General features: G+C 39.7%; 1 protein-coding gene across 1 annotated transcript; it reads right to left on the bottom strand.

Annotated features, from left to right (window-relative positions):
* Positions 1-8,663: 8,663 nt before the first annotated feature.
* Positions 8,664-13,937, bottom strand: LOC132953605 (uncharacterized). The gene has a single exon (XM_061025984.1). The coding sequence runs from the start codon at positions 13,935-13,937 to the stop codon at positions 8,664-8,666; it is 5,274 nt and encodes a 1,757-aa protein (XP_060881967.1).
* Between the last annotated feature and the right edge of the window lie 1,903 nt (positions 13,938-15,840).

Here is a 15,840-nt window from a genome sequence, read left to right as displayed (position 1 = left end):
TAATAATCGTCGGTACCATTATTACACAACCACGACTTTATCCTTAGAAGACTTTAACTAGACTCTCTGAATTTGGTACCTAGGTATATTTCCAACCAACTGTACTCAGACCAATCCTACGCCTATACTCACAAACAGAAACTAAAACATAATGCTTTTAAAGAATAAAGTATTAATTTACAGTGCGTGGGGCACTAATCTTCGAAATTAGGAATGTATTATATCCCCCCCCCCCCCCCCATCAATGAAAACTTCTGTATTTGCCACTGTACTGAAGAACACACTTATATCAACCTTTCAGACATGGATAGCTACCAAGATGAAACTAATAATTACAAACATCGTACAAATCTATACGTTCCTATTCTATTTAGGTGTCTATTTTATTATACTTTTATTGATGTTCATGTTACTTTTAACAATTATTCTTACATCAAAATAATGTAATATTACTAAACAGATATCTGAATAACGTTGAAATTATTGATGGAATGAAAATTATGAAATGAGTACCTAATATCTTTGATGAAAATATATTTTCTAAAGAATTAGAAATGTTTATCTCAATTCTATAGTAGGTATGTATGATATATTAATTTTTTATGAGAGATGTAACTGATAGTCCATCTGAATGCTGAGTACATATAGTAAAATGTCTGTGGCGTTGTGGGTGGCCAAACAATCTCGTAAGATATTTCTTTTATCATAACATCATAATTGTTTCAAATGATAATAGTGTTTATAATAAAAATAAATAACATAGCATAAAAACTCTTATAGTACCTATAATTGTTTAAAGGAGATGAATTTAAAACAAGGCATAATTCCCAATCTTCCTTCCCCTTCGTCCTATAACTATTTTATCGTTATGCAAACTTTTATTAAGCAGAATTGTTCACTAAGTTGTCTTATATGAAACTGAATGTACAGATTATTGCACTAATAATCAAAATGACTTGTACCAGAATAATAGAAATAATTAACAATAAATAATAATTTATTATATTAATATGAGTTGTAGCATTCACTATTTTATTCAATATAATTTTACTATTATACTATATTATACTCTTACTAAGATTAAGACATAGTTATAGCTTATAATTTATAATAATAAATCATTGATTATTGACTATCGGTAAAATAAATATTTTAATTTTAATATATCGTTGTTAAATATTTTACATACAGTTAAAATTATATTTTCAAAATAAAGCATTAAACTAATTTTTTTGTTTGAAATATTTGGTTATGATAGTTGAGTTGAAAATCATTACCATTTTTAGAATGTATTGATTTTATAATGTTGTGTTTCATTTTTCTGTCCGTCAGCAACATTTCAAATAGTAAATATGCTCCTATATTCGAGATAAGTGTCTTTTCTAATAGAAAAGTGAAGCTAGTAGATATTTTTGGGATGTCAAAATTGATATTTCCAAGTAGTTTTACAAAGCGTCAGGAATTACAAAAAAAAGTGAAAAAAATGGTAGTTTTTATATAAAAGCAATTTTTGAAAAATTTGATTTTATTTTTTAGTTATAACTAAAATAATAACCGTAGAAATTTGAAATGTTCCCCAAATATTTATTTTAACATTTTCAATAAATAGTAACAATTTTGAAATACATTGACTTTTTTGAGCTAGTTATAAAGTTGAGACATTTTTAGAAATTTCTTTATAAATTATTCTCGATTAAAGCTTTTTTACTTAATAAAAAAAGCTTGGAAATTGAATAAAGGTTTATAAGTTATATAAATTTCATTAATGTAAGTTCAAAAATATTAAAGATACATAGGCATGATTATTTTTTATATGCATTTAAAGTTAAAATTTTGACAAAATTCATCAAAATGTCGAACATTTTCAAACTATTTTTCAGTTAGAAGCTCATAAAAATGTTTCCGTTCATAGCTAACATTAGACATTTTGATAGAAGACTCCCCACGAATATTTCTAAGCCAAACGTTAACTAGAAAATAAAATCTTTTTAAAATTTGTATGATATTGGATTTTCTTTGGTAGATTAACGAATTTTCATCTTTCAATTTTTGATATATTGTTGTAATTCAAAAGCAAAAAATCCTAGATACTTGAATTTTTCACCAAATATTAAAATTACCATTAAATATATGATAATATTTATAAACAATTTTGAACTGTTTTTAGGCTATTTATAACCATACAGTTTTTTTTTAATTTTGGAAATTATATTTTAGTTAAAAATGTATTAAAGTTTTTCTTTTCATATCTAACATAAGCCATTCTAATAGAAGGCTCCCAACCATTTTTCTACTCCTATCAAAAAGAAAAAGTTCACCGGAAAGTCACGCTATTTATATTCATGAAATATTTTAGATTTTTATAACATTTTTTTTTAACTATTAAATTTGATTATTTATACATGAATGACATACGTCTCCGTTCAGAATCGTTTTTAGCATACAATAATTTATCATTGAATTCAAATATAACACATCCATTACAGCGACATGCTCGAAATCTACTGCACAGCAGAGCGGTACCCACTTGTCCACATTTTTATTTATGATTTCGCGAAAATCGTGAGCTAACGAGTAACGACTATAATGTGACCATGCCTGTTTTTATATTTAAATAATAAGTACTCTGTTGTTATGTATTTATTAGTTTTTCAGTTTTGAAACATAAAGATAAGAATAAAACACAATACAATATATTTGTAGAAATATATTGTGTTTTACGCACGGTTTAAGATAGAATTTATCTTAATAATCGGCTTATCTTAAACCATGGTTTTAGGTAAATGGAGACAAATTACATGGTATACATTTTTATATACCTACTTTATACAAAATGGAACAGTAAGTCAGCAATTATTGCTATGACAATTTTGAAATTGTTTGCTTTCATCTTGTGCTAGCATACCTAACTGATATAACACAATTTCAAGATTCCATTGTCATACACAGTCATCACCAAGTGAGACAATATTTAATTGTATATACCAATAGAGTTCAGTGTTACCTTAATTGTAACGTTATATTTGGGAGGCTAAGCTCTTCCAATTATAAATTTAGCACACTGAAACTAAAACTGTACTTATTATGAATAGGTATGGGCAAATGTAATGTATTTATTATTTTTCATATATATATTAATAATTAACTAATAATCAAACCTATCCTATGATACATTAGTAGAAATCACTGTATACTAATTGAGTCCCTATACCTGAACGGGAAAAAAATAATATACTAATTGAGTCCCGGGTACAAACGAGACATATACTAATTGAGTCCGGGGTTAGGAAACTAATTGTATACGAATTGAGTCCGAGGATTATTTTGAGTAAAATATAAAATAACCATCCAGACACAGCAAACATTATGCCGCACAGCCATTCCGCGCGTCAAAAGCCGCTCCACATGGATATACCTATGTATACATAATATCATTCATATCATTTTTATAACTTTCATCAGATAATATAGTAACAAATTATACTATGGGCCGGGAATTTTAGATTTTATTTCTATCATCGCTTGTATAATAATCACCGTCTACCGATATAATTTTTATTATCACTTTCGCCGGATAACATAATATAATAGGTACATATTATTTAGGCCGGAATTTTTTTCATTATATTAAACACTCTAGTTTACGAAGTACGTCAAGCATCATGGATGAAGTTATACTAAGTGAGAGAAATAAAACTATATTTTGAATTGACGGATAAAAATTTCGTTTTCATAAGCATTTAACGAAAAATTACCAACACTGGACTATTGTTGCAAAAATAACTGTAAGTAATTTTTTTAATTAAATGAATTTAACACTATAGTTGAAAAATCTATATGTCATAACCATGAAAAACAGAGTGAATCTTTAATAAATAGACAGAAAATTAGCAATAGACTAAAACGCAAAGCATTGGATAATCCCGTTGAGAGACCTTCAGAAATTATTCATAAATTGTATAAAAGAAAAAGAAAAAGAAATCAGCCATCAAATGCAGCTTTTTCAATCGAACACAATAAGTAGATTTGAATATGTACAATGCTTATCCCATAAATTCTTACAAATATAAAAATGTTATTTTATCATTATCTACATTTATTTAATTATACACAAATTATTCATATTATATTATACCCCTACATTATTATATATTATAGGGGTGACGAGTTGGCCGAGCGGTATAACGCGACGGATTCGGCACAGCCGGTCCGAGTTCGATCCTCGACCACTGGGCGGCATTTTTCTCCGTGCAAGTCACGGTGTCCGGAGAACAAGTGCCGCCATCCCCCCCCCCCCCCCCCCCCCGGGGCACGGCAGAAACCTACGGGTGCCCCATTAGAAATTCTGCCAAACACAACACACACGTGTACCAACCTACCCAATATAAAACCTACCAAACCTACCCAATATAAAACCTACAGTACCCTCCCCACACCCAATGGCCTATGTTGCCGCGGGTTACTCAATAAAAAAAAAAAAATTATATATTATATTATAAAATATAAAAAAAAACATTTTTAACCATACCTGTAAAATTTTTTGTTGCAGACAGTCCTAAGTTTTTTTTTTAATTTTACAGGACTCAGTTGGTATTAAAACATGGACTCAATTAGTATTATACCTAAAATTTCACTGGACTCAATTGGTATGTACCCTAAAACAACCCGGGTCTCAATTCGTCAAAAAAGGTTATACTGGGACTCAGTTGGTATGCAGCCGTAGAAATATTTAAAACCAGCTAGGTAGGTACCTAAGGTCCGTGAAGTTGTCCGTCTGTCATCACCTTTTAGGACAGTAAAAGTGCTTGGATTTTCTTCAACAGTAACTTTTCTGATAGGAAAGTGAATCTGGTTGGTACTTTGGGGGGTCAAAAGTAAAAATTTCCCAGAAGTTTTCAAAAGTGACGTGAAAAACCAAAGAAAAATGAAGGAAAACGGGAATTTTTACGCAAAATCTGTTTTCGAGAAAATCAATTTTGGTTTTTGGTGTAACTCTAAAACAAATTACCGTAGGGACATGAAATATTGACTGAATGTTTATATAGCATTTTCTATACACCATAGAATTTTGAAAATATTTTGACTCTTTTTGAGCGGTTTACGGACATTGTCAGTTTTCAATTTTTTTAGTTTTTTTTTCTATAAATATCAATAAAAAATTTTTTGTTGGGTGAAAAAGCGTGAAAATTTAATATAAGGCTCCTGATATATCGTTCTAATAGCAGTTGAAAAATATTAAAAATACATAGGCACAATTTTTTTTTTATAAGCATTTAAAGTTCAAATGTTGACAACAGTTATCAAATTTATAATTTATTAACTATTTTGTAGTTAAAAATGTATAAAATGTTTAACTTTTATGGCTAAGGATTGAAAATTTAAAACAAGGCTCCACGTAAATAGGTTATATATAAATTACTTTATTCACAATAATATCATCAAATATACTTGGTAATATCATAGGCTGACTGACCGTTTTCGCTCAGAATCGTTTTTCTTATACAATGATATTATATCATTGAATTCAAATTTAACACCATCCATTACAGTGACCCACTTGTAACCTACTGTACAGCAGAGCGACATCAACTTATCCACCTTTTTTTTTTTATAATATAATAGTTATAATTTAGTTAAGTAAATAATAAAAATTGATACAGAAAAAAGTTGGGGCTTAACTATTGTTGGTAATTATTAAGCTATGCTCATGAAAAATACAGAAAAGTAAAGTTGTATTTTCCACTATTACTACTAATCAGATAATCTGCGACCTGTATTCATTTTCTACCTAATAATAATGGTACTTCCGAATGTAAAAATTATTAATAATATAAATTTTAATTGTTCTATAATTGTATAATGCAAATCAATCAGTTTATATTAGAATACAAATATTTATAACAATAATGTATCTATTAATGTGAATTACAATATTATGTATACAGTATACTATATATATATAGTACCTATATAATAATAATAATAATAATAGTATTTTCTATGTTTAATAAGTTAATAGAATTTTTTTGATAGTATAATGTATAGTAATAGTTGCAGTAACTAACTGTTATACTCGAAGTGTATTGATATATTATAATGGCTTATAGGGATACAATATGCCTAAAATATTATGTACCTATGTATGTGTTTGGAAATAAAAATAGTTATTTCTTATAACGTAGGTACCTAAGAAATCCATTTTAATTGATAAACGATATTCGTTCCTTCTCATTGTGTACATACAACATACATAATATAAAATATAACTAAACACTTAAGTAGATACAAACAACTATAAAAATTATAAAGTAATAACCTGATGTATTAAAAATATAATTGCAAGTTCTCGATGTCATTATCCTAAATGGATTTACATTCGTACGGAAACATAAAAAACTACTTTCTTAGGTGCAAAGTAAAAAATTTAAATCAATTAAAATCCATTACAAAGTACGTTTCGGCATGAATAAAAATAAAACACGTATCAAGGTCTCAACACTCAGATGATCGGATTACCTACGCTGTAAAATGTAATGTAACCAAAATTATTTTTAGTGCTCAGGCCTTGTAATTTTTATAGATAATGTTTAGAAAAGCACACACGATGTCATGATAGCATGATAATATACGAGCCACCTAATATTATTCCGACGTGTTTGTTTCTCATTTGGTGGTTCCTATTATATTATATATCATGCATTTATATATAAACCCCACCCACGATAACCACCCCCTATACACCACTACCACCGTCAACAATGTGATATAAAACTGTTACAACCACTTAAAAAAAATTTGTTCAAAAAACGCTTGAAATGTGCGTGAACGTGTAAGGACAATTATAATGATGGGACGGAAATCCATATTTTACGCTAAGTACGAACCAAAAAATCGTAATCGAGGATGAGTGATGGAAAAGACCGTTTTTATATGTGGCTTTTATCGAATTTTAAATTATGTGTTGTCTGAACTCACGCATAGTGTCCTATTACTATCAAATACACGAGCATTATATTAGTGTACTATTCGAGCACTTATTACAATTGTGCGGATGACGGCTGCACCTGTAAAGCCGGTGACGGATACGTGCGCGCACGGACGGCGGCCAACACGTTATGCGTCGGGCGTGTAGTTACTTAAGTCGTAGGTACCTGTCGATAGCCCTGTAAGGAGGGGAGAGTGAGAGATCGAAAGTGGACTGTATTAAAGCTAGGTTCAAATCTTTAGGAGGTATGAGTGCTAAGGTGATGAATGAGAGGTACCTAATTACAATAACAACAATGGGTCGATAAATATGGTGCAGAACAATTTATTGTGGTGTTCTGCAAAAGACTCTCTTACTGACTAGGGTTAGTATTATAAGCGCGATCACATACGATCGCGTGAATCAATAAATCAAGAAACAAAAAAATAATACAAATGCAAAAGAAAATAGTGTTTGTTGACAAATAAATCGCGTGTGTACGACCTGATAAGGACGGAAGATGATACCACGACGATGGCGCGGCAGTTGACCCAGTGGAGCGTTGCAACAGCTGCGGGCGGCAATCGGGGCTGGCGTCACTTGCACTCCCGTCGCTTTCGACGAATGGGTCGACGACACTGCGTACAAAACGTAAAGACGAGGTGTTGGACGACGCGGACACGAACTCGTATTTCCGTTAGAGGGAGATCGCGAAACGGTCACGCGAAAACATTAATTGTCGCGGCGTAGGGACGCGGCACAAACGACAACAAAAAAATGGCTTGACCACGGTTCGCACTGCGTAGGACGGGCGGGCGGAACACGTGGGTGCGAAGCGAGCAGGGCTCGAAACGCACAGCGAGTCGGGCGAGCGACGGAAAAACTAATAAACGGTGTTGTATCACGACACAGGCGGTCGAGCGATACACGTTGTCGGCACTACGCACGGCGCGACATGAGAAGAACACGGGCGGCTCAATCTGCAAACACGTGGGCAACCACGGCCCGGGGTCCCACTGCGAAGCTCGGACGGGCGGCGGACAATAAATCAAGCCGCGGTGTCGGCGCGGACGGCCAGAACTCGAAACGCGAAGAAAACAACAAAACGTACATACACGATGAGTTCGTGAGCAGCGAAGGCTCACCGGATCGCGTTGATTAAAAATGTGGTTTACCAATAAAAGTGCCAAGACGGCGGAAAAACAACATGTTGCCTAGACGGCTTAGAAGCGACGACTTTTGCATGGCGGCGGGTGCGGATCGCTGGAGGCACGACTGTGGCGAGACCGTCCCCACTCTGGAGGTGCAAAGTTCGCTCGCACACTTTTCGGCGGCTGGGCGGCAGGGTGACAACATTATGACCTAGTCATATCGCATACAACCGCGCGGAAATACGAACCGCCGATTGTGTACCCAACATTTCCTCCCCGCGTTGAAAGACCAGGGCGTCTTTCAAGAGATCATCAAACATGAATATGGACGTTGAAGTTCAGATCATACACATTACAACAAATACGGTGCGAAAAAAAAAAATACATGATAACATGGAAATAAATAATAATTAAAAAAAAAATTACATTGTACCTGACACTCATCAATAGACAAATAAATAAATAACATGAACGAGAATGTGACTGTTGCACACACAAAAAAAATAAAGAATAATAAACAATGAGGACCTTGGGAGATGAGGATAAGATCAGGGCTCGACTGGTAAACGCACAAGTTTCACTACCGGACGTTTGTAGACACCGTCCTGCGTGCGCACGGACACGACGCGAACAACCTCGTCTGATCCCGGGTGGACCTCGGTGACACGACCGAGACGCCACTCAGTTGGTGGTCGAGAGGGGGCCTCAACGATGACCATGTCACCGATCGTCAAATTCGGAGATGACTTGAACCATTTGTGTCGTCCTTGTAGTGTAGATAAATATTCACGTGACCACCGTTTCCAGTAGGATTGATGACACTGTCGAATGAGTTGCCAACGATTCAGCCTGTTGATTTGGACGTCGGTGAGGTCAGGTTCGGGTAAAGCTTGAAGCGGCTGTCCTATCAGAAAGTGCCCGGGCGTTAGCGCACTCAAGTCGTGCGGATCGGATGATGTTGGCGTGATTGGTCTCGAGTTTAAAATACCCTCAATGCGGGTGGTCAAGGTGAGGAACTCCTCATATGTCAACACCTGTTGACCGATGGCGTGCTTGAAATGATATTTGGTGCTTTTGATGCCAGCCTCCCAAATTCCACCGAAATGTGGGGCGGCGGGCGGGTTGAAGTGCCACGCACAGGTCAGATGTGATGACAGACGATCTTGAACTTTGGCATCACGGAACAACGTTTTCAGCTGGCGCGCGGCGCCGACGTAATTTGTCCCACAGTCCGAATAAATGTTGGACGGGATGCCGCGACGGGCGACGAAACGGTCTAAGGCTGCAAGGAAGGCCTCCGTGCTCAAATCCGACACGATTTCGAGGTGGACTGCCTTAACGGACATACAGATGAATAATGCTAAGTAGACCTTGACTGATTGCGCATTCCGACGGCGATGTTCTTTCACGAAGAACGGGCCTCCGTAATCCATCCCGACGTGCGAAAAAGGTCGATGCGGTTGGACCCGGTAGGACGGTAAATCTGCCATCATCGGCTGAGGGCGGACAGCCTTGTGACGGGTGCACGGAACGCACGAAAATATGACACGTCGAACCGCAGCGCGACCCGACAAAATCCAAAATTTTTGGCTTAACATTGACAGTACTAATTTTGAGCCGCCGTGCAGAAATGACAGGTGGTAGTGGCGAATAATCAGCTCGGTGAGGTGTGAGGATCGCGGCAGCAAAATCGGGTGCTTCGCGTCCTGACTGGCACTAGCGAAGCGAAGACGGCCTCCGACTCGAATGATACCCTTTTCGTCGACGTAAGGTGCTAGTTGTGCCAGGGACGGCGGCGAAATCATGGATTCATTTTTTAACATTTTTCTCAAGTCTGAAAAATAAACTTGTTGTGTGCGTTGCACGGCGATCGATAACGATCTTTCCCGTTCGGTAAACGTGATTGGACCGACGCGGACAGGTTGTCGACGTAGACGGTGACACAGGTAGCGCAATATGTATGACAATACACGCAGCATTTTACCGAGCGACGAAAATCGGTCAATAAATTCGAGTGAAGGCGGATGAACATTGACGGCCAACGTCGTGATGACATTCGGTCGGGTCTCCGGCAGCTGGTCTGGTGTGAGCGGAATAAATCTCGATTGGGGCCACTGGTCTTCGGGAAGTCGTAGGAAGTCAGGACCGTTCCAATAGATGGACGAGGACAACATTGATTTCGGCAACAGTCCACGAGAAGCTGGATCCGCGGGGTTGTCGTTGGTCGAGACGTAACTCCACATACAACCAGGTAGCAATTGACTTATTTTTGCAACTCGATTTGTTACAAAGATCTTGAAATGTTTTTGGTCCGACGTCAACCATGACAAGACGACCGATGAGTCTGACCATGCTCGCAAACGAGATACGGGAACTTCGCTGGACAGAACAGAATGCACATGGTGAAGGGTACGGGCCAATAACAGAGCACCGCACAGTTCTAGGCGTGGTATCGATAGCGACTCGTCGGCGGTCGAGCTCTTCAAAGGCGCAACCTTAGTTTTACAGGTAATGAATTTTACAGAAATATTGCCGGCGGCATCGACGAGACGAAGGTAAATGGTAGCCGCATATCCTTTGATCGACGCGTCTGCGAAGCCTAGCAGCTGGATGTCCTGTTGACAAGTGGCTTCGATGTGACGTGGTAGGCTTAAATCGAACACAAGTGGTAATTCTGTGCAGAACTGTTGCCACATGGATTGCAACTCGTCAGGCATCGGATCGTCCCACCCGAGTTTCTTGCTCCACAAAAGCTGCATAAAACACTTTGCCCACAGTAGCATTGGTCCCAGGGCGCCGATGGGGTCGAATAGGCGGGCAATGACGGACAACACTTCTCGTTTCGTAGACGAAGTCTGTTGAAGGCTGGTATGATAAACAAATTTGTCGGTGTTCGTGTCCCAGTGCAGGCCGAGAACTTTCACGGCGTGTTCTTCTTGAGGGTCGAATGATATGGCCTGTACTCGGTCCCCGGAAGGAACAGACTCGAGTACGGCGGTGCTATTGCTGGTCCACTTACTCAACTCGCAGGCACAGCTGCGCAGTAGACCGACGATGTCCGTTTTTCGACGTAACAATAGCTCTTCAGTGTCGGCGCCGATGACGATATCATCGACGTAGGCGGTTCTGGTGAGAACGTCTTTGGCTAACGGAAACCGATTACCGTCTTGGCTGTCGAGCTCGTGTAGACAACGTATGGCTAGATACGGCGCACAGTTGAGGCCGTACGTGATGGTACACAATTGAAATTCAACGACGTCGTCGCTAGGCGCGTCACGCCAAAAAATATGTTGAAATGCCCTGTCTTCTGGACGAATTAACATTTGTCGGTACATTTTGACAATGTCGGCGGACAGAATATATCGATGCATACGGCAGCGGAGTAGAATATCGCGTAGATCGACTTGCAGCTTCGGTCCGGTGCACAATATATCGTTCAAGGAGCGACCGGATGACGAGGCGGATGATGCGTCGAACACGACACGTATTTTGGACATGTCACCGTCGGCTTTGAATACGGCATGATGCGGAATAAAATAGATGCCCGGTGACGGGGCTGGCACCATGTGTCCCAGCGAACGGTAGGTGGACATGAACTGACGATACGCCGCATACAGCACGGGATCCTTGGCTAATCGCTTTTCTAGATTATAGAATCTTTTCAGCGCTATAGAACGCGAATCACCGAGACCGTGATGCGATGTACCATGCTGTTGAGTTGGGCCGGTGAACAAATGGCGAAATGGTAGGGCGACACAAAATCGACCTGTCGTATCACGCGAGGTAGACTTAGTAAAATACTCTTCACACCACTGGTCTTCCGTGGTAGGTGACGACGGTGCGGCGGGTTCTTCGATCAACCAGAATTTTTTAATTAAATCTTCGATTGAGGGCGGAGCGACTGCGGTGGTCAGCGTGACTGGAGGTGACTTGTTCGGAGTAGAAAATGAACCGAAAATTATCCAGCCAAGCTGAGTGTCAAGGGCCGATGGTAAACCCGAATGATGTTCCACACCCGCGTGTGGGCGGATCAGACTTGGTAGGATATCCGCACCGAATAAAACGTCGATGCGAGACGGAGTGTCGAATTTGTCATCGGCGAGTCGAAGGTGTTGATATTGTTGACGCACGGTCGCTGGTAACCGAGTAGCTGGCATGGCAGTGGTAATTTGTTTTAGAACAACTAAGTCAACAGACGGGAATAAATAATCTGGTTTAACGTGTGACGAAAATTGACAGCGGGTTATACCTTGAACGTGGGACACAGGACTTTGTGCGAAACCTACGATGTCAGACTTGTAACGACGTTTCGAAAGTCCAAGCCGCGCTGCACAATCACTAGTCATGGCGGAAATCTGCGAGCCACTATCGAGCAGTACGCGTACGCAATGTACTTGTTCCCACGCATCTTTAATGTGAACAATCGCTGTACCTAGTACGACGGTAGAATTGGTGCAGGCGGCACCGACAAACGAGCTAGAATTACCACTCGACGTGGTGGGTTGGGGTACCGGGGTACTATTCGAAGTCGTATTATCTACAGTTGACGTTTGATTTTGTTCACGATGTAGTAGGGTGTGATGACGCTTACTGTTGCACGAAAAACAACCCTTGGTCGACGGACACGTATTGACCATATGACTCGAACTCAAACACGCGAAACACAATTTACGAGCTAATACAACGTCTCGTCGTTTATCAACAGTCATTCCGGTGAGTTTCGGACATTGATATATTCTATGATCGGGCTTATCACAATATAAACAATTCCTAGTCTTAAATTTAGTCGAAGCGGACGTAGTAGCAGCGAACACTGATTTAGTCGATTTGGTATGTTTACCGCGAACATCCGGTTTTTCGAACGGTTTTTCGTTGCGACCGACTTTATTAGATTTTGTAAGATTTTCCAAAATCTTACATCGATGTTGCACAAAATTTACTAATTCGTCAAAAGTCGGAATAGTTGACTGTGACGTACTAGATTCGAACAGTTGTAACGTGGTCGGGTCGAGAACGCGAGAGCACATATGGAACAGCAAAAAACTCGAAAGGTCATCGACCCCCAGCGATTTAATTATTGATACATTTTCCTTAAATGTATTGACGAACTCAATTAAAGCTGGTAGTGATTCATGAGCGATTGGTTTAAAGGCGAATAATTTGTCCATGTGAGCGGAAGCTAACAAACGTTTATTGTTGTAACGCTCGGACAACGCGTCCCACGCGATCGGATAGTTAGCCGCGGACAACGGTATAGATTTAATAATAGCCAACGCTGAACCAGATAGACACGACAGTAAGTGATGAAAACGCTGTGCGTCATCTATGTGTTGGTTATCATGTACGAGTGATATATATATATCGCGAAACGATCGCCACGATAGTAAGTTGCCGTCGAACATAGGTAATTTAATTTTAGGTAACGCGACGAATTGTTGTTGTGGCACGGAATTGGTGAACGACGAAGACGACGATTTACTTTCGGAAGTAGACACAGGAACGGCACTCGCGACAATTGTTTTTATTTCAAGACGCATGGATTCCATGGAAGTAATCAACGGACGATCAACCTGTTCAAACTCAGCAATACGGTCGGCGTCGATTAATGCGTTAATAATGATGTCTTGTTGATGTTGAAATTGTTCGACGAACTTATTTAGTTCTTCAGCGTGAATAATTAACGACGGTATTTTCCCAATATCAGCGCGTGCCTCTAATGCTGTGGCGTGAATATTTTTAACCGAATTTAATATGTTATCGCGTTTGACGCGACCTCGCAGTAGAACCTTTACCGGATCCTCTTCTTTCTTTAGTGGTGCCATGACGATACGAATACGAAATTAAATGATTACGTGATGAGGTACGATTGTGACGAAGTAATTACACGAAAATAAATCCGGCTCGAAGGACCAAACAATGTGCGGATGACGGCTGCACCTGTAAAGCCGGTGACGGATACGTGCGCGCACGGACGGCGGCCAACACGTTATGCGTCGGGCGTGTAGTTACTTAAGTCGTAGGTACCTGTCGATAGCCCTGTAAGGAGGGGAGAGTGAGAGATCGAAAGTGGACTGTATTAAAGCTAGGTTCAAATCTTTAGGAGGTATGAGTGCTAAGGTGATGAATGAGAGGTACCTAATTACAATAACAACAATGGGTCGATAAATATGGTGCAGAACAATTTATTGTGGTGTTCTGCAAAAGACTCTCTTACTGACTAGGGTTAGTATTATAAGCGCGATCACATACGATCGCGTGAATCAATAAATCAAGAAACAAAAAAATAATACAAATGCAAAAGAAAATAGTGTTTGTTGACAAATAAATCGCGTGTGTACGACCTGATAAGGACGGAAGATGATACCACGACGATGGCGCGGCAGTTGACCCAGTGGAGCGTTGCAACAGCTGCGGGCGGCAATCGGGGCTGGCGTCACTTGCACTCCCGTCGCTTTCGACGAATGGGTCGACGACACTGCGTACAAAACGTAAAGACGAGGTGTTGGACGACGCGGACACGAACTCGTATTTCCGTTAGAGGGAGATCGCGAAACGGTCACGCGAAAACATTAATTGTCGCGGCGTAGGGACGCGGCACAAACGACAACAAAAAAATGGCTTGACCACGGTTCGCACTGCGTAGGACGGGCGGGCGGAACACGTGGGTGCGAAGCGAGCAGGGCTCGAAACGCACAGCGAGTCGGGCGAGCGACGGAAAAACTAATAAACGGTGTTGTATCACGACACAGGCGGTCGAGCGATACACGTTGTCGGCACTACGCACGGCGCGACATGAGAAGAACACGGGCGGCTCAATCTGCAAACACGTGGGCAACCACGGCCCGGGGTCCCACTGCGAAGCTCGGACGGGCGGCGGACAATAAATCAAGCCGCGGTGTCGGCGCGGACGGCCAGAACTCGAAACGCGAAGAAAACAACAAAACGTACATACACGATGAGTTCGTGAGCAGCGAAGGCTCACCGGATCGCGTTGATTAAAAATGTGGTTTACCAATAAAAGTGCCAAGACGGCGGAAAAACAACATGTTGCCTAGACGGCTTAGAAGCGACGACTTTTGCATGGCGGCGGGTGCGGATCGCTGGAGGCACGACTGTGGCGAGACCGTCCCCACTCTGGAGGTGCAAAGTTCGCTCGCACACTTTTCGGCGGCTGGGCGGCAGGGTGACAACATTATGACCTAGTCATATCGCATACAACCGCGCGGAAATACGAACCGCCGATTGTGTACCCAACAACAATACTGCAACATCAGTATACATTATTGCACGATTGATTATTAATACAATTATACCACCAGTTGTACCCAAACCTATACCGGCTGATAACCTAACTACAACACTGATGATACGCTTTAAGTATAGGTAGGTACTTCTTACGTAGGGTGGAATTTGTATACCTACCTACGTGTGCAGTGCGTGTGTTATACTACATAATATACTACATTATAATATAATATTATGTAATATACCTACTACGATTACCATACATCTGTATTATCTTTGTGTGAGTGCGCATGTCCGAGGAATTTATAAATATATAATGTCCAGATAAATGATTTGGAAAAAGTGCACGGATCGGATGGGGCTAATATCGTGTATAATATAATATAATATATTACATATTATATATGACATATAAGCGGAATCTCGGGACACCGAGTTGCATTAACCACCATTGCACTTCGCCCCACCGTCGATGTACAT

Source organism: Metopolophium dirhodum, chromosome 1 (assembly GCF_019925205.1).
Source record: "Metopolophium dirhodum isolate CAU chromosome 1, ASM1992520v1, whole genome shotgun sequence".
In the NCBI taxonomy this organism is placed as follows: domain Eukaryota; kingdom Metazoa; phylum Arthropoda; class Insecta; order Hemiptera; family Aphididae; genus Metopolophium; species Metopolophium dirhodum.
Note: the sequence above shows the minus strand (reverse complement) of the source record. Positions and strands in the feature narration are given on the sequence as shown.